Here is a 25,148-nt window from a genome sequence, read left to right on the forward strand (position 1 = left end):
ATCACACTACAGAAAAGTGAAGGGAGGCAAGATCATCTGTTTGGGGAGTGAAAGTTGACCAACTCATTAGTGACCTGACCACTCACGGTCTATAAGCTGTCACTAGCGAACACAGACATTTAATAAGACAAAAAAAGACAGTTCATACAAGTTTGGGAATTTTTAGTCCTTTTTTTTTTTTTTTTTGCTTTTCGGCTGATCATTTTCCCCACAAGATTGGGTTTTCAGCCAAATCAGAACGTGCTCCAGTTATGCTTAATGCTGCTTTCATGGGGAGGTTCAATGTTCAAGCATCATAGGCAGAACCATCTGAAGAGAAGGCAAGACAGGTGGCCCCCCCGAGGTGCCAGTGCACTCTGCCGGAGCCACCGGAGCCACCAGAGCCTCAGTGCCACGGGGAAGACCCAACGCTTCTGTTTCCATGAGCCAGTGGGGAAGTGAGCTCTGGTACATTTGTACGCTGTATCATTGCGAGGGGCCTGGCCAGTTGGCCATCTACATCATCAAAGGGGGAAAGCCCCACCACCACCTCTGGCTAGCTGCAACATTGTAAGAGGATACAAGAACATAAGAGATGCCATACTGAGTCAGACCAAAGGTCCATCAAGCCCAGCATCCTGTTTCCAACAGTGGCCAATCCAAGTCACAAGTACCTGGCAAGTACCCAAACATAAAATAGATCGCAAGCTACAGTTTATGGATTGTTCCACTAGGAACTTATCCAAAGTGCAACTGGGTTTTTTTAAACCCAGTTGCACTATCTTCCGTAACCACATCCTCTGGCAATGAATTCCCCTCTCTCCTCCATACTGACTTGGGCACCATTTGGCCCCCCACAGTGCTCCTGATCATAGGTTTTCTTTCATGACTGCCTTTTCCCCTTTAGTCCATTTTACTCCCATAACAAATTACAAAAGTCTTGTCAGAAAGGTTCACAGCAGGAATCTTGTGGCCCAGGCGACCAGGTTGTAGCTCTCACTAGGCTCCAGTGGATTTCTGCCTTTATACATGTTCCTCGTGGCAAGTAAACAGTGTTCAATTGCTGAGCTGCCCTTCCATCTACCTGATATTTTCTGCATTCAGTTTTTTTATGAAACAACAACAACAAAAAAAAGATTGCACCTTTGACAGAGGGCTAAAATCTTATCAAATGAAAGTTTTCAAAAGGTTTGGAGAACAATGTCACGTTGAAATGCCCCATTTAATAATAGTAATGTGACCCCAGCCCAGTGTGCCTGTCCTGCATGGGTGGGGCCATAAAAGAATTTGTAAACTCTTTGGGGCAGGGACCCTGGCTGGCTCTTCTTTGTGCTTCTATCCCCATGATGTGGATCCTTTTGGTTGGGGGGAAAGGTTAACGTTCAGGGCCCAGTGCAGGGGTGACTGAATTCACCCTGGGAGAGGGGTAATCGCTTCACTGTGTGCCAGGTGCCAAGAACCTCACAGGACGCAGTGGGTTAGTGTCCAAACTAAAACTTTACTGTTCAGAGGTTAGGTGAATGGTGGCAGAATAAATATGAATCCAGCACCACAGACTTTCTTTCTTTGGTTACAGTCTTTATCCTCTATCTGTGCCGGAATCTTTTCAACAGGGATTCATCCACCTTCCCGGATTAGGTAAAGTGGTGGATCCAGTGGGCAGGGTAACCCTAAGATGATTGGGGAAAACCCTTTCCAAAGATGGCCAAAATCCTGTCCATTCACAGAGAGTGAGTCCTCTCTCTCTCCGGGGGGGGGGGGGGGGGGTGAGGACTCTGAATGGGTGTCTTCTAAGATGTAAACAGGTTCTTACTCACAGTTAGTAGATTTTTCCTTTTGACACGATAAGGATCCCTGCTGGGAGGGATCTGAGAAGGAACTGCAGCTTCACAGGTCTTTAAATGGGTCAGAAGAGGGGGGGAAACACTCCCTCCCAGATCTTTATAAAACAATTTCTTTGGTTCCCCAAAAAAGGAAATAATACCAGTTACCCCCTTGCAGCAGGTCATTGGCTCAGTGGGAAGGTCTTCCCTATCCCTGGGCATCCCAAACACAGGGTTCCCCGTTCCCTGAGTCCAAGAAAGGCCCGGGTGTCCAGCAAGGCTCCTATCACATAAAGATCCAAAAATCCCCAAATATTCCCAGGGCAACCTTGAGAGAAGAGTACAGCAGGGGAGTCCTTGACCCATCCTGAAGGATCCCAGGCAGGATGGAGCCCAGGGCCCCAGGTAGGCCAAAAATACAACTGAGGAAAAAATCTACAACCTTCCTGCAGAACTGCAAATTATACTTCTCCCCCAGAGCTCTAAGCAGAGAGCTCCTATAAAACCTCTGAAGTGGGACGTCCATTCCAGCACCTTCATTGGTGTATTTGCATGGACCCTCCCCTAAGTATCTGTATCCCCACCCCTGCACGGGTGGGACCATAACAGAATTTGTTTCTCTTCGGGGCTGGGACCACTCACCGGCTACCTCTTTCACAAACTCTCTTACTTCCCAGGCCGGATCTTTTATAGGTGGGCGGTGGGGGAGGGGGAAGATTTACTTCCAGGGCCCAATGTGACAGGGGTGTCCTTTGTACACATTTCCTTTTCCTTTTTGTGTTCCCTTGGGAAAGGGGACTTAGCCTCCTGGTGGGTGCAGTGAATGTGAAAGAAATACTCGGGAGTCACTGGGTTAGTGTCCAAAATTAAAGTCTTTACTGTTCAAACCACAGAGGTGAATGGCCAAATAACTCAAAGTGCAGCACCAGAGAATTCTCTTGTTTTCTTTTCTTACAGTCTCTTCCCTTCATCTGAGCAGGACTCGCATATCAGGGCCAGGGAAACATCCAATCTCCAGGACTTTGTAAAGTGGAGCTCCCAGGTGGGCAGAATCTCCTTAGAATGGTCAAAAAAAACCCCTTCCAATCTGATAAAAATGGGGCATACATGTGTGCTGGGAAGCGCGCGTCACATGTAAGCCCGATTTTATAACTTGCGTGACCTGAGCGCCCGACTTGCTGCCGCTGAGCACCCGACTTGCTGCTGCTGAGCGCCGTGACCTGAGCGCCTGACTTTCTGCCGCTGTCATGCGCCTTTCCGCTGCCTTGAGCGTCCGGCGCTCAAGGCAGCGGGAAGGCGCATGAACACACGCCGCAACCAGAGCGCCGTGACCTAAGCGCCCGACTTGCTGCCGCTGAGCGCCGTGACCTGAGCACCATGACTTGCTGCCGCTGTCATGCGCCTTCCCTCTGCCTTGAGCACCCGCGCTCAAGGCAGCGGGAAGGCACATGAATGCACGCCGTGACCTGAGCGCCCGACTTGCTGCCGCATGAATGCACGCCGTGACCTGAGTGCCCGGCTGGACGTCCGAGGTCACGGCATGCGTTCATGCACCTTCCCGCTGCCTTGAGCGCCCGACTTGGATGTACAAGCGTGCGCTCAAGACAGCAGGAAGATGCATGAACGCACGCCGCACCCTGACCGGCTACAACAGCGGCAGCAAGCCCAGCAGCAACCGGTACAGCGGCATCGGCATGGGCTTCGACCAGCGGCACATCAGCCTTCACTCCAGCTACTCGGAATCGAGCTACGGGGCCCCAGGCGACCCTGAGGCTGATGGCGCCGGCTCGCCGCAGGCCAGTCCACGCTCCAGCCTGTGCGGTCAGTCCCTGGAACTGGAGAAGGAGCTGGTGCTGCACATAAAAAAAGAGTATTTTGGTGAGTAACTAGTTTGTGGTACTTGCTTCAATGACGTTCATGGGCCTTCCCCCTGCCTTGAGTGCCCAGGCTGGATGTCCAAGCTGCGACCTCGGACGTCCGGCTTGGACGTCCAGCCGGGTGCTCAAGGCAGCGGGTCTGTAGGAGAACCATCCACTTTCCTGGTGGAAAGACATTTCAAATGACAGGTACCAGCGCAACCTGGATACTGTATATGCGCTGTATACCGCTCTATACAGTAAAATGGATTGCGCACGCCTACCGCTTCATGGACACGCTTTGGACGCCGCTTGCATCTGCGTCTCATTTGAATACTGTATCGAGCGGTATGTGAACCAAATTGTGCGCGCGGCAAACGAGGGTGCGCCCTGCACTTCCACATTCTTTCTTACACGTCCTTACTGTATCGGCCTGAAAGGGAGGTACTGTATTTGAATGGTAACCTTCTTCTCACTCTAACCTGCAAGCCCTCTAGCGGAACTAAAGGCTCACCCAGGTCTTAATGGTGACATAATCGTAGTGTCTGTCATATATCTATTTCACTAACTGCACTAATAACATAGACAGGGCTTAATGGTAACGGAAAATGGCTCCCAGTTACAGTAGTTTGTAGCTTTTATTAAAACTATTATAAAGCAGACAAGCTGATGCTCAGTAATTTGTAAATTAGCTGAAACTGTTGACTTTATGAAAGGCTGTGCATGGCTCTGGCAGCTGCCAATCACAGCTGTGGCTGGCCCCAATATCAAATTTCACACTTCTACTTCCTGTTTCCCTCCATTGCTGTCATATCAGAAAGCAGATACGCGATGCTGGGAGCTGTGGATGACTGCAGCTATGATTGACTTCTGCCAAAGCCCTCAAGTCACTGCATAACATTTTTCCTCTTTTGCTGTCCCTTCCTGGTCCCCTCCTAACCCAGCTAGACTCTGATTCCCAGCAGGCCAAGGGCTAGAGGGGAAGTTTCTTCCTAGACTGAACACCCCACCACCACCACTGCCAATATCACCTCCACAAGCTGCTCTTCTGCAGCAAGGTTGCTCCTGTGACAGCAGAAGCCTTCTCTCCCAGGGCTTGAATGTGTCACCTCTTTGACGTGCCTAAACCCCATTAGCCTTAATGTACAGACTTAGTAAATCTGAGTCTCCTGCTTAGCAGTGCACAGCTGAGCCACAGGAATGGACATGCATAATATTATTTTAATAGAGGGAATCTCATCGATAATAGAAGGAATTTTTATTGTTCAGTGCTTGGCTGTAATGAGGCTGCTAAATGAAATGTTTAAAATGGGCAGCTTCAACATGGCATGATCCTTGAATTAGTAGCATACTAAGGACAGCAGAAAAAGACCATCCAGTTTGCCCAGCAAGTTTATGGTAGCAACTGCTTCTCCATACAGGTTACCCCCATGCTTCTGTTACTACTCTTAATTAGGGATGTGAATCGGGCTTCGGACGATTGAAAATATCGGACGATATTTTCAAAATCGTCAGAAATCGGGGGCTCCCCCAAAACGATAGGAAAACCCCACAATATTGATCATGGGGGTTCTCTTATCATTTTGGGGGAGGGCGGGAAAAACGGCACACAAAAATAACCCCTAAACCCACCCCGACCCTTTAAAACGAATCCCTTAGCTTCCCCCACCCTCCCAACCCCCCCAAAAAAACTTTTTACAGGTACCTGGTGGTCCAGTGGGGGTCCCTGGAGCGATCTCCCACTCCCGGGCTGTCGGCTGCCACTAATCAAAATGGCGCCGATAGCCTTTGCCCTTACTATGTCACAGGGGCTACCGGTGCCATTGGTCAGCCCCTGTCACATGGTAGGAGCACAAGATGGCGCGGGCCATCCAGTGCTCCTACCATGTGACAGGGTCCGGCCAATGGCACGGATACCCTGTCACATGGTAAGGGCAAAGGACCATCGGCGCCATTTTGATTAGTGACAGCCGACAGCCCGGGAGCAGGAGATCGTTCCAGGGACCCCCACTGGACCACCAGGTACCTGTAAAATGTTTTTTGGGGAGTCGGGAGGGTGGGGGAAGCTAAGGTATTAGTTTTAAAGGGTCGGGTGGGTTTTTTGTTTATCGGCTCGGGCGCAGCTGATAAACAAAACCGCGATCGGGCCTGATGAAAAAAAAACCACATGTGAATCGGAAACGGAATCCGAACCGATTCCGGTTCTGATTCACATCTCTACTCTTAATATAATCGAAACCAAGCACTGTCAAACCCATAACAACATTTTGGACAGTGTGAGCAGCCATCTTGACAACTCAGACACTGCTGCTTGAATGTGCTTTCCTTTTGGACTTGGCCGTAAAAGTAGTCTTGCACTTTTTTCCTAATGGCCAACGTATCAGTAGCCCAGACCGTAAAAGTCAGGGCCCAGCATTAGCTGTCAGCTGAATCCTTCTCCCCGTTTTTTCCCCTGCTGTTGACATGGAGAGCAATGTTGCAGGTGCATCAAAAATCATGAACGTTAATTGGTTAAGGGTCATAATTGCCATGCCTTCTGCTAGTAGAAGAATGTGCTCCTCCATGCAGGTTACCCCCATGCACCCTTTCCTTCATGGGAATTACCTCTACAGGTAAAATTGTTGCAGTTCCGGTCGCGACCCTCACGACCGGACCCTTACCTTCTCCTGGCGAGAGAGATGCTGGCTGGACCGCGGATCCCCCGGGCCTGCTTGGGCCTACATCGTGGCATCCCCACGAGGAGAACGCCGCCGAACGCCGTGGTAACTCCGCCCCTTAGGCTCACGTGCGCGCAGAGGGAACCCTTTTAAAGGGCCTCTGGCGTGAAGAGCAGAGCCGGCCCCCTCACTGACGTCAGACACCGAGGGAGATTTAAACTCGGCGTCTGACCCCAGTTCCTCGCCTTGCAACGCGGTCGACTCGTCGGAGTGAAGAGTTGCTGTCCTGATCCAGCCTGCCTGATTCTGATCCTGCCTGATCCTGATCCTGATTCTGCCTGCCTACCTGCCTGTTCCTGCCTGCCTGGCCCGCCTTCCCATTCCAGTCCGTGGTGTGGAACCAATCTTCGCAGTGTCTTCTGGTCCTGATCCTGGTCTGTTCTCTCGTCTACGTCTTCAGCTGCCTGCCCTGAACCTGGTCTGTTCCCTCGTTCCCGTCTCTAGCAGCTCTCCTAAGTCCCAGCGGCCTGGGTCCCCATGGGTTCCTCCCGGGGGGACCGCAGGCTTCCAGGGTGAAGCCACCTAAGTCCCAGCGGTCCAGGCCTCCACAGGACCCGCCTGGAGGGGTCACGGACTTCCAGGGTGAAGATCGTCGGCCTTCAGCAGCGGCACCGCCTTCCGACCTATTCCATCTGCGGAGAACTACTTCTTCCCTTCTTCGCCAGTCGGACCAAGGATCTACTTTCTGACTCACAACATAAAATATCAAATAATAATTTCTTATCATTTCAATAAATCTTCTGTTTGTATGCTTAAACTAACCTATAGATTAAGATATTATGATATATGGATGGAGTGTTTGGTATAATGACTACTTGCTCAGTTTGCAAGATGATTTAGCAACAACTACAAAACATTTGATCTTAAATTGCTTAATATGGATCGGAGCCAGCCAGGTGGCTTGGTAAGCAGTATTCTGTGCTGCTTAAGATAAAACTATGTATGAAATCATCTTTGAAAAATTGTTCACTTAAAGATAATTGTGCTATTCTTATTCTGACGTGCAAAAAGATGAGAGTGGTACTAAAGTTTAGCACATGGATTTTTTTTTTTTAATTTTACTTCTGAAATTTCAAATTTGCCTGATCCCTTGCCTTTGTATAGGAGGCCAGAGTTTCATTGTCAACTTATTACCCTCGACTGGATTTAAAGTAGGTCAGGGTTGGTAATGCTGCTGAAGTAGCACTCACAGCCACCTCTGAGGAGAGGGAGACAGACAGATATTTCTCTAGGGAGTATAAGATGGGGCAGCATCGAAAGAATCTATAAAGCCTTCAAGTCCTTGTGGGACCCTAAGCAGGTAATAGTTAACCAAGACATTCAAGGTAACCCGTATCTCAGACCGAATTTATGCAAGTATATCTCACAAATATACATTACAGGGGTTGCAAAAAATTATTTGGAAACCAGTCGAATTAAGTTTGAAACTCATTAATGAAGAGGGAGTTTGTGTCCTGCTCCCTCACAAAAGATCACTGCTGTGCAGATGGGAAATTCTGGAGAGTCTTCTGTAACTCCCCTTCCAAAATCTCACTGGCATGACTGAGAACTACTGAGCATGATGCAGCCCACTGGCTCTCCCTGGAGCTCCTCTGGCAGAGGGAAAGCTTTTCTTCAGGGCCCTCAGAGCTACTGCAACCTTCAATGGTTTTGAAATAATAATAGTCTACACCAGAGTTTTTTGTTCCAAAAATGGAATGGTTTACTGGTGGGAATTCTTGGTGAATAGTGATAAATTGACAGAAAACACATGAAGCACATTTACAAAGTCATATGCATAGATAAGAGATGCAGAGGCCTCTCTTGCCTCTCCAGGCTATTTCAAGGATCTGTCTTTCCACTCCTTTGGAACCCCCTATGTTCCTGAATCTCAGTGACTCCTTTCTAGGCGATTCTCCTTCTCTCTTCAGATAAAAATTGAACACTATATAGGGTAGGACACCCTAGACAAGATGCTTACTCCTTCCATCCTGAGAATCTTCGTTCCTGCTCCTCTTGATGCAAACATCAACTGATGCTCTCTTCTGTTTGGCTGTATGGCTTCTACAGTTTTAGACACAATGGATACACACTGATCCCCTGTGTCGCTACAACTTCCAAAAATTACTTGAAAGGGCAGATCCTCAACAGATCAAGGAGTTTCCTGCACTGCGTGTCTCTGGGGAACCCTTCAGATTCCTCCTGAAGCCCCCCCTTGCCCTCACAGGCTGCTCTTGAACTCACTCCCTGACAAACCCAGAGGTTTCCTTTGGCAACCTTTGATCCACTTCGAAAAGTCCCCACATTTCTGAGCTCCTGCTTTTATTTCTCCTTTCTTCCCAAGACACCATCCATTGGGGCATTTCGAAAACGTCTTGCCTCCTTCTTCTCCTCCTTCTCCTCACTTATCAAATGTGGCCCCTATTGGAGACATGCAGTCACTGATATGGAACATATGGGGCCTTTCTGTGTAGTTTACAAGGAGACAGGATAAACCGAGGAAGATTTTACAGAGGCATAAAAAAAACTCATCTGCATGCAAAACAAAAAAAAAAGAGAGCATCTCTCGTAGAGATCCCTTGAATTAATTTGAACATTGGCCTCTTGCACTCTTAAACTGGGTGCATTTTCTGTCCAATTTGCTCTTATTCATGAGAATTAATTTACTAAAACATATTAATGCTCAGTATAGAGCACTGCAACATGAATCTACACAATCTGAAACAATTTATGCTTTAGCACTCTGATTTCTTTGTGACCACATTTCCAAGCACTTTATGAACCATTCTTAAGGGAAAAGTTCAATGTAGCAGAAAAAAATTACACCACACTAGATTAACCTCTGCCAAGTCATGTGTCTAATGCAACTAAGGTAGTATCTTGTGCTTTTTTTTGGAAGGGGAATCTTTTCATTCTAAACATTCCCAAGAAAAGAATTTGCTTCTTTTGCTGCTCTCAGCTATTCAGTAACTATCAAATGCTCCAAATGGACCCATCTGATGTTTGATTGGACCTTGGAACAGTCGTACAGTAGCAAAGGAGGGAAAAGTGTAAATGCCTAGAGTAAGCAATATTTAGATCAGAGGAGAGGGATGAGGGTTACATATCACCCACATTTAACTCTTGCCATAATGCATTTGAAAATGAAGGTGCATCATGATAATTGAGGGAAATTCATTAAACTAGTCTGCAATTGGTTTTCAAATGTATTTTTTATGCTACTTTTCGATTACTATAGGTTAATCAGATATTTAGATATTATTGGGGAGAGCAAAATTTTTAATAGTTGCACACACAAAAGAGACAGAACTGTAGAGTAATTCAGCATATGCAGTCTTTATACTTTAATGGAGTTATCTTTTTAAAAATAGCACTGCAAGAGAATAGATGAACCATTTGAGGACAGATACAAAACATAAATGGCAGATAAAGCTATCTGTAAAATTTGCAGTATAATGACACTTTTACTGTAATCCACATTTCTTTTTTATTCTTTCATGTGATGGTAGAACTAATGATCCCTCAGTAGTAAACCATGTCCTGAGGTCATATTTGTGCCAGAACATCAGTATTCAGTAGAAACATAAGGAAAAATCAGTGGATTCTGCTGTTAGAGGGGTCCAGTATAAAACGTTTTTCTTGTTTCCTTAAAGGATCATTCAGACAGTCCTCTTGGTGCAGCAGTGACCATGGCCCATGAGCTAGGCCACAATTTTGGGATGAACCATGACACAGTAGAGAGAGGCTGCAACTGCAAATCGTCTACTGACAAGAGTGGCTGCATCATGACCCCTTCCGCTGCGTAAGTGCAAAGTAAAACACTCTGTCAAACACAGCTAAACTAAATGTATAGTCTATCAGTACTTAACTTGCTTCTTATCCATATGTATGCACGATTCATGTGCAGGCACAGATTTAGGCACAGGCAGTACAGGCAACTGCCTAGGGTGGCAAACTTTGAAGGCGCCAAATATCCAGGCCATAGAGAAGTCATCTGCTTGCAATAGGGCCATATGCCAACACAGCTTCAAAGGGGCACTGCCATGACACTCTGCCTAGGGGCACCACAATCTGAAATCCGGCCCTGTTCATATGCTCAAGGTACCTCCCCCCCCCCCCCCCCCAATCTATATCATATCTACATGTATGCATCATTCATGTGCTCAGCATATCTTGCTCCTATGTAATCCACCGTGCCTATAAATAAATAAATAAATAGCTAGCTCCCTAAAATCTGTCCTCAGATACTCCCAGCTTGTTGGGTGTTCAGCATATCTGCCATGAATTTGCATGAGGCAGATTTTATTACAATAGAAGCAGCACATGAAAATGTGTCTCATGCATATTCATGGCAGATATCCTGAAAACCTACTTGGCTCATGGTCCTTGAGGACAAGGTTGAGAGCTGTTCTATTTTCCTCTGCAGCCAACCACAGATATCTACAAAATCTTACTAAAAAAAAGGCACAAGGCTAAGCACCAAAATATCACGGGCAAGCTATATTATCTTCACAGATTAGAAGTTATTTTCCTGAATATTTAGAGGGTTAAGATACATTTTGGCTCTTTCAAGTTCAACAATTATATGAATCCAAAGATGGAAGCATTTTTAAGAAATGAAAGCAATAATCACTCCCTAATTTAAAATGCCAGAAGAGCAACTTTTGAATATCTATTGCTTCCACCTTCATTTTGAAAGCAAAAAGCCTCCAAACTGAAGGTAACAGTGGCCCAGGAACTACCCTTGTGATCTAGATGGACCGTATTAAAATGATGATTTTTAAGAACTGATCACAGATGCACAAAAATATTGAGATCCATGATTGCATTCTGAAACTCCACCCTCAGCCTGGTACGATCAGTAGGCTGGGGAGATTTTCTCATAGAGTAATTTTCTTTCTTTTTTTTTTTTTTTTTTTTTAAATCCTTGTTTACTGACAAGGAAACCCAACCTGAACAGTGATACCAGAGTTAAGGGTAGGGTGGCCAACTGACCGGTTTTGAAACAGACAGCCTGGTTTTAAAGCTTGCTGTACAGTGTCCGGTTACAATGGTAACCGGACACTGTAAAGCCCGGTCAAGCTAGGCCTGTGCTATCGAGGGGGGGAGTCTGGACATCTCAGGAACCAATCGGCTGTGCCCCAGGCGTAGCACCAATCATCTGGTTGAGCTGTGACCTGGCGTCACAGCTGCGGAATTGAAAATAAAGAAGCACGTTTGCCTGACCTCACCACGTACTTCTCGTGCCAACTCCATTACTGCTGCTGCTGCTGCTGCTGTTATCTCTGCTCTGCACACTGGCTCCTGTGTTATCCCTTTCCCTCCAAATCCAGTCCTCTGCTCCTGGCTCTTCCCTTGCTGCACCTCAGGCAGGGCTGCTGCAGCAGGTGATTGTCTCTGTCCACTGCTGATAACGACAGAGAGATGCGGCAGGCCCTGCAGAACTTCTTCGTTGCCTGCCCTGACTACAAGGAGTGCGTGCTGCCGCCAGAGTCTTCCGAGCCTACCCAGAAGAAGAGACCATCCCAGCCTCTGGCAGTGGTTGTCGCTGCACTGCCTGCTGCTCTGCTGTATGCTACGGCCTGCAGCCCTGTTCTGGACTGCCTTCCCTTGTCTCAGCCTGCTGCCGCCGTCCTCTCCAGTTCCATCTCTAGAGGATAGAAATTGCCTTGCAGGCTGCAGCTGCTGCTCTTATTATTATTATTATTTATTTTATTTTTTTGAAGGGTGAAGGGTAATATTTCTACAGGGTCTGATTCTGATCTGCAGACTTAGGGTTGCCAACAGGTTGATTCAGTCTTGGCTTTGCCCCCATTGCAAGCATAGATTTGTACTTCTTAGGGAAACCAATGATTCAATCATAACTAGAAATTCTTGCAAGCACTGGGACAAAACTAGGACTGGATCGGCCTGTTTGGTCAACCTGGGATCAGTTGGCAACCCTGGGTCTGCTGCATCCCATGCTCTTCTTGCATTGCCACAATCTCCCCATTTCAGGTTTGGGGCTGGTGCCCTGAGTAGTCTGGAGGGTTTGGCTAGCACTGGGGGTGAGGCTGGGGCAAGGTTTTGGATGACATATGTGCGCCAGAGCCTGTGGCCACATAGGAGTTCAGAAGTCCTGGTGCCAAGCCCCCTGACAGGCACATTGGTACCCTCCCTCCCCTGGGCCTGACACGGTGCAGCCTGGACAGTTTTCTGCCCCTTCCAACAGCCCTGGCTCCCCTTTGTCCTTCCCCTCTCTGCCCAGCATCCCTCTGGTCCCCTCCCCTATACCTCCCACCCAGCATTTACTTTATTACCTCCCCCACCCCCATCTGAATGAATATTTACAACACGCACACACCCTTGAGCAACTGTTGCCTCCCATCCCTCTCTCTCCCATGCAACTCATACATGTGCACACTAGCAACAACTCCTCCAGAAACAACCTATCCTTCACCCTCCCAGCCTGAGTATGTCAGTCAGTCAGCATGAAAGTGTGTGTCTGTTTGTGTGCGTGTGTGTGTCAGGTTGCATGTACATGAGAGAACATGTGAGAGTTAGCATGTGTCTCAGTATGCATGTGAATGAGAGAGTGTGTGAGGGTCAGTGTGTGTGTGTGTGTGTGTGTGTGTGTGAGAGAGCATTGCCCCCTCTTAATTCGGCCTTGAGTGAGCATGTGTGTGAGATTGATCATGTGTGTTAGAAAGTGTGGGTGTGTATAAATGAGAGAGAGAGAACATCTTTGCACACCCTCCGCTCCAAACCAATGCACAATAACTTATTTGATTTGATTTTATATTCCCCCTTTCAGCCACTTCAAAATGGATTTCATTCTCAGAATGACTGGAAAAAGTTCCCAGGTATGGGGAGTGGGGGGTTGTTTTTAATCATTATTAGTTTTTATTATTGGCTGTTAATTGATATGTCTGCTGTTTTGAAGTATGTTATTAGTGTTTAGGAATTTTTAAGAAATTAGTTTTTAATTATTGGATGTTCTATTTGTCAGCAGTTTTGAAATATTCATTTTATTAATATGATTTTACTTTATGGTTGATATTTTATATATCTTGATTTTATTGTTTGTTGTTTTATGAGGAATGATGTTTCTACTTTTCTGTTGTTGTTGTTGTTGCAGTTTCCAGTTCAGTTTTTGTCAGCACAATTTCAAGGTCTCTTTGTTTGTATTTGGTGAGGATCTGTGTTCTGCATGTGTGATCAAGAGGAGGTATGCTGCTAGTTTAATTTATTTTCTGGTATAGGGATCTAAAAGCTGCCTGGCTTAGTCTATTGCTGTCTTAGGGTCTGGTTGCAGTGTTGCATTTTCATAGGTAGGGTTGTTATTGTTTAAGTGATGGCAGTTAGTCCTGTTTTGGTATGGGCATTGTAATGGTAATTCAGTTTACTCATGAATTTCTGAGGGCTAAGTCCACACCTAATGCAAATCGCAATAGGCCTAATACCATATGGGATCCAGGTTGCATGATATGAAATATATACAAAAATATGCAAAAGAAGGGGAGGAAATTAACACTGCCCTTGGTCCTCAAGTGTCCAGTCATGGTCTGTGGAAAAGTTGGCAACCCCTAGTTAAGGGGAAAGTTTTTCATGACAGAATACAAAATTTTTCACCATCCCAAGTGCTGATTTCAGATACTTGTCACTTGAAAAAGAATGCTTTCCCAGTAAGTTCCTTAAAAAAAAAAAGAACCTCGCATCTCTGTTCGTAGTTCACATTACCGGCCATTCATGCCTGCTGCATGCTGGATTTGGGCTTCTTTGTTTTCAGACATGCTCATCTTTTATATGTAGCCCCCACCACCCTTCCCCCTTTGGGCTGTTCTTACTGGAATGGGGGCTTTTGGAGTTTCCTTCCCAATGAAGGAAAGATACACTTTAGAGTCCTACTGGTGAGCAAATAGCAGGAACCGAGCGCTCAGTAGGAACGTGATGGTATTTGTTTCATTTCGTTTAGTGCATGCTAATTTTTTTTTTTATCATGCATTAAAGTGATTAACGTGCACCAAATCAAATTACCATCATGTTAATGCACACTAAGTGGGATTTAACGCACACTAAAATAATTCAGTGTGCACTAAGATGAAATGGCATAAAAAGAAATGAAACAAAAATCACCAAAAGAAAACAAGACAAATGAAAACTTTTGACTGCACATCCCGAACACTCAGACACAAACTGTATTCACCATACAGGAATGGTTGTTCCAAAAAAAATAAACTTTTACTAAAAACAAACGTCTTCTACAGCTCCAAATTGCTATTCATTACAGAGAATCTTTATCAGGATTTGACCCCCCTCCTAATGATAACATCTCTGTTAGATTCAGTGCCACGGCCATAGGCGCCACTGCTGGCAGGGCACAGGCTGCAATTCAGTGTCTGGTGATGCAGGAGGAGCACTGCTGCATGCTGGGAGTCCTTTCTGTAATCAAAGGTCATCCGGCGGGGATGCTCCCACTCCCTCTCCCCTGCCGGCTTTCCTTTGATTTCATAATGGCAAGCTGCTGCCAGCTCTATCATGGCAAGGACTGTGGTAGAGAGAGAAAATTCCTTCTACCCATGTTTGTTGTGCTGGAAGACCTGCGGCTTCCAGGGAGCAAGGGAGGAAGAGCAGTGCAGCAGCACCCACCGTCTCCGATAGGAAAAAATTACAAAGGTTAATTAACTCTGCCTGGAGAAGGGGGAAAAAGAGAGGGAGATGGTTGAAGGTGGTGGCTAGAGGAGTGGTAGGGGGAAAGAGAAGGAGATGTCGGTGGTGACTGATGAGAAGGGACAGATGTTGATGATGGCTGGAGGAGGGGGGAGAGAGAGAGAGAGAAAAGGTGTTGTGGTGACTGAAGGGAGAAAAGGAAGATGTTGACGGTGGTGACTGGGGGATGGAGGGGGATGTTCATGATGGTGGAGGCCGAGGAAAGGGAAGAGAGGACAGAGGGAGGATGGTGGTGGTGGTGGTGGTGGCCGGAGGGGGGAAGGGCGACAGAGGGGTGCACCTTTTCATTCAACCATAGGTGCCAAATTGCCTAGCTGCTGCTTTGGTTAGACTGCTTTAACTGACAGTTGTCTGGGGTCACCACGCCTCTCTCTCTTCCCCAAACTGTTCTCTATGCATGGATTAATTTAGAAGATTAGTCTTCCACTGCTTCTTCCACCAAAACTCACTACCAGGAGATCCTTGTTCAACCTGGTTCTCACGCTGCAGGCTGAAAGCAGGACTCCTCTCTCCTGTTTACTTCTGGCACGAGTGGGTACACTTGGAAGCATGACATAGGTTAGGCACACTCTCCTTTCTCCTTCACCTCCTCATGCAATGTGGACAGGTGCATGGGATTCCAGAAAGCATCTGCAAATCCTATACTGAACTTCCCAGGTAGTAATGAGAGGCATTTCTCCTTGTTGCATCCCTGGAACCAAAGATTTCTCTCTCTCAGTGAGGACAGCTCCTTCTCCCACCTCCTCCCTGTAAGCTTCTCAACTGGAACTCATTGACTCCTACCTTTGAGTCTGCAACTCACTAGGGGTCATTAGGGGTCTCTACATCTCATAAGAACATAAGAACATAAGAACATAAGAAATTGCCATGCTGGGTCAGACCAAGGGTCCATCAAGCCCAACATCTTGTTTCCAACAGAGGCCAAAACCAGGCCACAAGAACCTGGCAATTACCCAAACACTAAGAAGATCCCATGCTACTGATGCAATTAATAGCAGTGGCTATTCCCTAAGGGGTAGATTTTCAGACGAGCGCGAATAGCCTACTTTTGTTTGCGCTCCAGGCGCAAACAAAAGTACGCTGGATTTTAGTAGATACGCGCGTAGTCGCGCGTATCGGCTAAAATCCTGGATCGGCGCGCGCAAGGCTATCGATTTCGTATAGCCTGCGCGCGCCGAGCCGCGCAGCCTACCCCCGTTCCCTCCTAGGCCGCTCCGAAATCGGAGCGGCCTAGAAGGGAACTTTCCTTTCCCCTCCCCTCACCTTCCCCTCCCTTCCCCTCCCTAACCCACCCGCCCGGCCCTGTCTAAACCCCCATCCTACCTTTGTCGGGGGATTTACGCCTCCCAGAGGGAGGCGTAAATCCCCGCGCGCGAGCGGGACTCCTGCGCGCCGGGCCGCGACCTGGGGGCGGGTACGGAGGGCGCGGCCACGCCACCGGACCGCCCCGGGCCGTAGCCACGCCCCCGTACCCGCCGCCAAAACGCTGCCGACACGCCCCCGCAACGCCGTGCGCTCCGGCCCCGCCCCCCCGACACGCCCACTCCGAAAACCCCGGGACTTACGCGAGTCCCGGGGTTCTGCGCGCGCCGGTGAGCCTATGTAAAATAGGCTCACCGGCGCGCAGGGCCCTGCTCGCGTAAATCCGCCCGGTTTTGGGCGGATTTACGCGAGCAGGGCTCTGAAAATCCGCCCCTAAGTAAACTTGATTAATAGCCATTAATGGACTTCTCCTCCAAGAATTTATCCAAACCATTTTTGAACCCAGCTACACTAACTGCACTAACCACATCCTCTGGCAACAAATTCCAAAGCTTTATTGTGCGTTGAGTGAAAAAGAATTTTCTCCGATTAGTCTTAAATGTGCTACTTGCTAACTTCATGGAATGCCCCCTAGTCCTTCTATTATTCGAAAGTGAAAATAACCGAGTCACATCTACTCGTTCAAGACCTCTCATGATCTTAAAGACCTCTATCATATCCCCCCTCAGCTGTCTCTTCTCCAAGCTGAACAGCCCTAACCTCTTCAGCCTTTCCTCATAGGGGAGCTGTTCCATCCCCTTTATCATTTTGGTTGCCCTTCTCTGTACTTCTCCATCGCAACTATATCTTTTTTGAGATGTGGAGACCAGAATTGTACACAGTATTCAAGGTGTGGTCTCACCATGGAGTGATATAGAGGCATTATGACATTTTCCGTTCTATTAACCATTCCCTTCCTAATAATTCCTAACATTCTATTTGCTTTTTTGACTGCTGCAGCACACTGAGCTGACGATTTTAAAGTATTATCCACTATGATGCCTAGATCTTTTTCCTGGGTGGTAGCTCCTAATATGGAACCTAACATCGTGTAACTACAGCAACAGTTATTTTTCCCTATATGCAACACCTTGCACTTGTCCACATTAAATTTCATCTGCCATTTGGATGCCCAATCTTCAAGTCTTGCAAGGTCCTCCTGCAATGTATCACAGTCTCCTTGCGATTTAACTACTCTGAATAATTTTGGATCATCTGCAAATTTGATAACCCCACTCGTCGTATTCCTTTCCAGATCATTTATATATATATTGAAAAGCACCGGTCCAAGTACAGATCCCTGAGGCACTCCACTGTTTACCCTTTTCCACTGAGAAAATTGGCCATTTAATCCTACTCTCTGTTTCCTGTCTTTTAACCAGCTTGTAATCCACGAAAGGACATTGCCTCCTATCCCATGACTTTTTAGTTTTCGTAGAAGCCTCTCATGAGGGACTTTGTCAAACGCCTTCTGAAAATCCAAATACACTACATCTACCGGTTCACCTTTATCCACATGTTTATTAACCCCTTCAAAAAAATGAAGCAGATTTGTTAGGCAAGACTTCCCTTGGGTAAATCCATGTTGACTATGTTCCATTAAATCATGTCTTTCTATATGCTTTACAATTTTGTTCTTGAGAATAGTTTCCACTATTTTTCCCAGCACTGAAGTCAGGCTCACTGGTCTATAGTTACCCGGATCGCCCCTGGAGCCTTTTTAAAATATTGCGGTTACATTGGCCACCCTCCAGTCTTCAGGTACAATGGATGATTTTAATGATAGGTTACAAATTTTAACTAATAGATCAGAAATTTCATTTTTGAGTTCCTTCAGAACCCTAGGATGCATACCATCCGGTCCAGGTGATTTGCTACTCTTTAGTTTGTCAATCTGGCCTACTACATCTTCCAGGTTCACAGTGATTTCGTTCAGTTCGTCTGACTCATTACCCCTGAAAACCATCTCCGGAACTGGTATCTCCTGGTATCTCCTTCTAGGAATAGTGCAGTTCTGGCAACATTACTTAAATAGAAACAAATTGAAGTATCAAAAGGATTTTGAATACTGTAGTGATATAATTGAAACCTGATTATTCATGAGTGTAGGCCTGCCTGAATCTCTGGTTTCTTAACAGTTGTGATTGATCAGCTGGTATAATGGACCAGTAGGGTAAGATATTCACTGTATAAGGTGATTCAGACCTCTTTGTGGATGGATTTCTACAATCCTCTTAAACTCTGACTGGAAAATGATCCAGGGCAGTGTTTCCCAACAGATGTACCACAGCACACTGGTGTGCCTTCAGACCTGATCATGTGTGCCACAAAAATGGCACCAGGCCAGCATCTTGGCACCTCACAGGAGCAAGAGACTTCAGTGGTGGCTCTTGTGTGGGAGCTCCTTTGTGAGAACCTGTGCAATCAGGCCTGCCTCTCCTTCCTAGCTACAGCATGAGCCCCAGAGTGTGGTAATAATGGGGAGCATGAAGGGCACGGGTAGCTGGGCCCCCACATTGTGCCCCAATACATATTTCACATAGCTCCTCCTTGCCTTCCCCCTCCTAAGCCTTCTTCTTTGAGTCCTTCCAGCCTCTGTCTTATCCCCAGGCTGAGCGAGATGGGGAGAGCATGCACTGAGCACAGGATATAACTTACTCTGAGTGCTGGGAGTTAGCAGCGGTAAAGGAGTTCTGGCAGCCAAGGTAACTACCTGAGTCAGCTGCCTGTACCTCACTGGCGTCTCCCTTATCCTGCACTTGTACATAGAGGGAGCAGATCTATTGTGATGAGCTAATGTATATCTCTGCTACATCACTCCCTTTGTTTTACGATTTGGAATATAGAGACTGATGGGGCTTTCAGTGCTTTCCCAGCTCTTCTTCTGGCCATGTGAGTCCTCTCCACATCCACACTGCCTGCTCGGTGGAGTCTGAAATGCCTCACACCATTTTTGTTCATGTATGTGTGCCTTGGGCTTGAGAATGTTGGGAACCACTGATCCAGAGGAACCAGAAAGTGTTCTCTCAACAGCAAGCTGAGATGCTGTGACAAATTCAAAACACTCTCTGTGCTGTGGCTCCGCAAAGGGCAGATTTATTCACAGCATCTTTGCGAGTGGTATTATGGGCTCGGTCAATGTGGAAGCGATGGCAACAGCTCCCCCTCCCCCGCATACACACATACAAACCCTTTGCCAATCTGGGTTAGAAGGAGGAGAGCAGCTGTGCGGCACCTCAGAGCACACCCTCTTCCTCTCCTGTGCGGCACGTAAAACTACAGCACTGTAGCTTCAGGCAACAGAGGAAGAGGAGGATGCCATTAGGAAGAGGCCCTGCTGTCCTCTTCCTAATGGCAAATCTGAATCAGCAGCAAGGCTCAGAGTGGAGAGAGAATCAGAGGGGGGTAAGAATAATGAAAAATGAGGGTAGGGACAAGGGATTGGCGGGTGGTTTGGGTTAAGGTATCCAAATGGATGCGAATAATGGGATTAGAAGGAGAGGTGTGCATGTGAGAACAGATCCACCCTCCTTCTAATCCTAGATCTCTCCCTCCTCAATCCAGGATCCCTCTTACTGATTCCCCTTCCCTTTCCTCTTCTTTTCTCTCTCCTCCCTTTGCTTGTGGTTCTACCTCAGTCTATACCCCCTCCTCTGCCCCCTGATCCTTTCTCCATCAATGATCCCGCTCTCCTTCCTCCTTCCCCTTCCTCCATTTCCGTCCTTCTGCCTCTCCCCTGGTTATCCCTTCTCCATCTTCCTCCTCTGAGATAAGCCCTTTGCCGTTTCCTCTCCAATCCCCCAGATCCCCTCCCCTATCTGTATTCTCTGCCCCCCTTTCTTTTCAGTATGGATCACCAAGATTACTTTTCCCCGGGACAGAACAAACTAAATTATCTGGACACACAAGAAGTATCAGAAAATGGCTTTATTTTTTATAAAGTAAAATTACAAATACACATTATTTAGTAGTCAAATTGATGCAGATGTGCCACATAGTTACCGCAGAATTTCATAAACTTTGCAGCAGAATTTTCTAACTCTTGCCACAGAATCTGCTCTTGAGCTAATACAGGAAATGGGAGGCTGTGGGTAAGATACAAGTGTAGAAAAATGTGCTAAACTGAGCCTTGGCTAAGAAGAGCGTGAATAAACAGAGCTTGTTTGCCCAGTACCTTAGCTAAAGATGCTTTTGTGCTGGAATTTCCACACACAGCTATATCCTAGCTGCCAATAAATCTGATCATTTTGCATTAACTCCCTTGGAAGGAAAAAAAAATAGTTGGGCCAATTTTACTAAATAGATATCACCATAGAAACCAAGCATCTCAGGATTCTGTTGAAAGGGTAGATTTACAGCTGATATCTCTCTTTCCTTTGCCGAGACATAAACATTTACGGTAAATCACATCGTTTTTCATGATGCATCTGAACCAACTTCTCGCTATGATGGTCATCAGCACAATATGACTCCAAGAGACTTTTTTTTTTCTGAAATAATGGCAAAATAACATTTGCTTTGCCTAAAATACAACGCTGATTTGTAAAATATGCTCAAACCTTGAGCTGACATTTTATGTAATGTAGGTAAGAAGTGTGCATTGGTTTTGCAGTCATTAGTTTCCTGATATCCCATTTTCATTTCATTTTCATCTGATTCAATTTTCCTTATCTTCCTTCAGTACTCCATTTCCAGCTGTATCAGATGAACACTTATCTTCATTTCCAGTGGGTGCTTTTTTTTTTTTTTAAGGAACATTCATAGCAGAATTTATTCACACAGCCAGTGGCGATTTTCTGCCAGGTCACATCAGGTCACCAACCTGCAACCTTTTTGAACTTGCTTCCTTTTCTCCATTGTAGCTGGAATGGGAGGTGGAGGCCACCTCTGCCCCCTCCCCCCCCCCCCCCCCCCCCCCCACTTGGTACCTTTTAATTTATTTATTTTCAGAATATTACCGCTGCATGCCCTATGCCAAGATGGGCAGGGTTATTTTTCTGCAATCCCTGTATTAATAAAAGTCTGAAAACAAAAGCAGAAAAAAAAAAGACGACTTTGCAATTCAAATCTCATGTGCGTTTTATTTTGATCTCTGAGCTGCACCAAAAGAAATGTACGCAGGAATCCAAGAAAGGGCAGTTAGCCTAGAAACTTTATTTGTCTAAGGTGGAAAGTAACCCCTGAGTCAGATTCTTTTTAAATGCGGATCTGTGTCGGGACAAGTATGGACTTCTTATGAATCGTGATTAACTTCTCCAAGAGTTACATCAAGCCATGATGTACTGGGAATTTTATTTTCATTTAAACAAAAATGTTCTTTTAAAAAAACTAATAAGCATTCGATATGACCAGACTTAAAGTGACCCATGATTATATGAAGGCATTCACATCGCATTATATGGTGTGTGATAGCCATTTTATGAAGGTTCTCAAAATTATCATTTTTGAATTATAAGAATCATTTAACAAAGATTGATAATTTCTGTAGGTTATTCCACTGACTAGCCTGGATAATTTATCAGGCTAATTTTAGCTGGATAAGTTATTCGTTAGACTATTTTAAAATATTGACCTGATGGTGTATATTCAATTTAAACCTTGTACTCTCTGCAGTTACGCTGTCATGCCTACCAAGAGGTACATTGTTGTAGGCGGTGTGGTAGCAGAGAGGTTCAAACAAGAGACAAAAACAATGCCCCATGAATTATATCAAACAATAATTAAAAGTTAGTGACTAAGCTCCAGCATATATCTGAATTTAAGAGCCTGATTCCCATTCTGTATCTATGGAGAGAGACCTTGATGAATCAGGTCCCGTAACATAAGTTTTGTTTCTATGATACTCTTAGCATGAACATATAGCATTGTGTTATAGGTCTTTATACCCAGTAGAGGAAAATAATAGTATTTATAACAAAATATACACACGGAGATCCATATTCAAAAGCCATTTAGATGGATATCATAATAATTATCCATCTAAATGGCTTACCCGGCTTATATTCTGCCTTTATCTGACAAAATTCTAGCCGGCTAATAAGTTAGGAGGCTAGAATTTAGTCGAATAAGTTAGGGGCAGTCCAGGGGCATAACTGGAAGTTAGATGACTTAGCCAGTTAAGTCTGGTCGAGTCAAAGAGCTGTCCTAAAGTTAGCTGGCTATAGTTATATATGGCAATTGTTATAGCCTTGGCCTTCCTCAGGGCAACAGTGAGGTCCCCTCAAGAAACAGTTTGGCAGTACAGGTCGATCTTGACAGAACTCAGCAGGGAAAAAGAATACCACTGGCTCAATGCCCTGCAAATATGGAATAAAACAATGTATTTTAATTTTCAAAAAGGTATGTATTCCTCAGATGGTTTATAAAGTCTCACTATAAAATAGAGCCAAAATCTTGCAGGGACACATGGGACATGTTCTCATGTTAAATGTTCAAAGCATTGCTAGCATTGCTCTGAAAATATTGCTTAGAAATAGTAGCATCATTATACAGAGCCCTCATTCATTCATTTCTTTTTTAGAGGGCTAGAATTGTGCATGATTGGCTAATGCAGGTAGCCAACAGACTCTGAATAAAACACAATTCAGTTTCTTGATTTTTTTTCAGCCATTTTGTAGATAGCTACTGAGCTATATGAGTATTAGATGTTCCCTTGGGAAGGTAGTCACTTTTCCTAGCCCAGCTGGGTTGGAAGAATATGGATTCTGTGAAAGGAGAACAAGATAAACCTGTAGGGCTCTAAGAGGATCACACTTCACCAAATAAACAGTCTGCACTCAAGTGATATGTTCCAAACAAAAAATAATTAGTACACAGAATACTTCACAAGTAAGATGCTAGATTTCCCTTAGCCAAAGAAATATACTAAAGAGCTGCAGACCCTCTAAAATCATAGGCTTATGTCAAGTCTGAAGCCACATTCATAGACATTTACTCAAGCCTAAAACCATTGTAATATTTCCAGTCTTTCCTCGGGTTGAAATGCAGTTGTATTAGACTACAACACAGTTCAGCAATGTCTTTTCAAATGCAACTTCTATTGCTTCTGACCTTGGTTCTGGGAAACCAAGCCCTACTGCCACCACCCACTGTAGCTTGTAGAGGGAAACACATGCACTGACGTTTTGCTTGCCCATCTATAGCTACCACCACCCACGACACTATTTCCTGCAAGTCTCTAACCGGTATGTCTTTAGCAATCCACATCTTCTTGAGAGGGTCTCCACCATTGGCTCTGAATCTGTCTCAGGATTCTCCAACACCTCAACCTCTATCTCCTCTAAGTCTCCCTCTGCCTCTATTAGGGCTCCTTCCTCTTGTGTCCTGCCCATTCTTTGGGCCACCTCTCCCTCTTCTCCCAGCACACCTGGATTTCCCCTCCCCTAAGATGATGCAAAGTCAGTGAAGTCCCTCCCACTTTGTTCTCATAATCACCCCTTGCCCCAGGCCTTCTAAGTAAGGAAGTTTTCCTTCTAATCTGATGATTCTTTGGCTCTGAAGGTTCCTCTCTGGTTTTCTTTCCTGCCCAGATTCCCCTACTGGTTTCTTCACCCAGCCTCTCCCATGCTATATAGTAACCATCATACCATATTGGAAACATGTGCATCCACAATTTTGTGAAGTTAATTAATGTTACTCTGCATGGAAAGAAGATAGAACAATTACCCCCAAAACTCAGGTGACAAATCATTTTACACAAAAATCATCCACAGGGAACCAGCAAGTAACCCTTTGTAAAACTCCTTTGTAAAACTCTCCTGCATGAAGAAGATGCACTCCATTAAATACCTGTGAAAATTATGAATTAGAGAAATGACCGCCTTTGTATCTTCTCTGAGTGGGTGAAAACACACTCCTGTAATTGATTACCTGGGTTTCTGGGTTTGAAGCCCACAGTACATAAGACCTCTGGTTTGAAGAAATTAAACTCCTCATGGTTAATCACCTGGTAAAATGAAAAAACCTCTCACAAATTTATCACATTCTTCACTCCCTGGTTCCATTTCTCCACTTACTGGAAATAATGCTGAAAAGAGACAAAAATCAGCAGAACAGGGTATCCATCAGTCTCGTTTCCAATGGATACTGCTTTCCATGCGGAAAAAAACATTTTAGTTAAAACACCCAATAATTGAATATCATAGATATAAATATAGAGAGAGAGAAGACAAAAGAGAAATGTTTGGAACAGATTTTTTATATTTTAGCATTTTTCTAGAATTTTCAATACATTTTGTATTTTTTTTTCCTTTTTATTTTACACAACACATCATAATCAAATAATTACTCTCTTGAGTGTAAATCAATTATTAACAGAATTATTTTATCATGTAGTTAAACTGACTAAAGAAAAGCCCCTTAAGTCCACCTTTTTTTTTTCCTCTTTCTTCTTGGGACTTCTTTTCTTGAGCTCTCTTCAGTAGAGTAAACCATTCAACTTCAGGTATCTGGCTCCTCATAAAAGTCTAAAATATCCAATAGAAATGCAGGCATTCCATTTGTTGTCATCTCTTAGCACCCTAAAAAAAGAAAACAGACACACACAACATAAAAACAGACAACTCAAGGAAAATGGCCTCTTTGTGGTACCTTCCATAACTGAAGGTACTTGCAAGAGGCAAAATCAGGAGCAGTTCAGTCTAACTGTTAACAGCTGCAGTACTCCTTAGGGTGAGTACCTGGCTGGATTCTGGTGATGGAATAGCTTTGTGATTGTCCATCTTTCTCAGTGAGGACCACAGCATGCTTTCTAATTCTGTGTTCAATAGCTCACAGAGTACACT

At 45.4% G+C, this 25,148-nt stretch overlaps 1 protein-coding gene across 1 annotated transcript in view; it reads left to right on the plus strand.

The window, feature by feature from the left end:
- Window positions 1–25,148, plus strand: part of ADAM12 (ADAM metallopeptidase domain 12) — a 968,421-nt gene that overhangs the window by 720,892 nt on the left and 222,381 nt on the right. Inside the window, exon 11 of the mRNA XM_029610036.1 lies at window positions 10,008–10,156. Coding sequence (XP_029465896.1) covers window positions 10,008–10,156 — 149 coding nt within the window. The remainder of the gene's footprint in view (window positions 1–10,007; window positions 10,157–25,148) is intronic.

Source organism: Rhinatrema bivittatum, chromosome 7, assembly GCF_901001135.1.
Source record: "Rhinatrema bivittatum chromosome 7, aRhiBiv1.1, whole genome shotgun sequence".
NCBI classification, from domain to species: Eukaryota; Metazoa; Chordata; class Amphibia; order Gymnophiona; family Rhinatrematidae; genus Rhinatrema; species Rhinatrema bivittatum.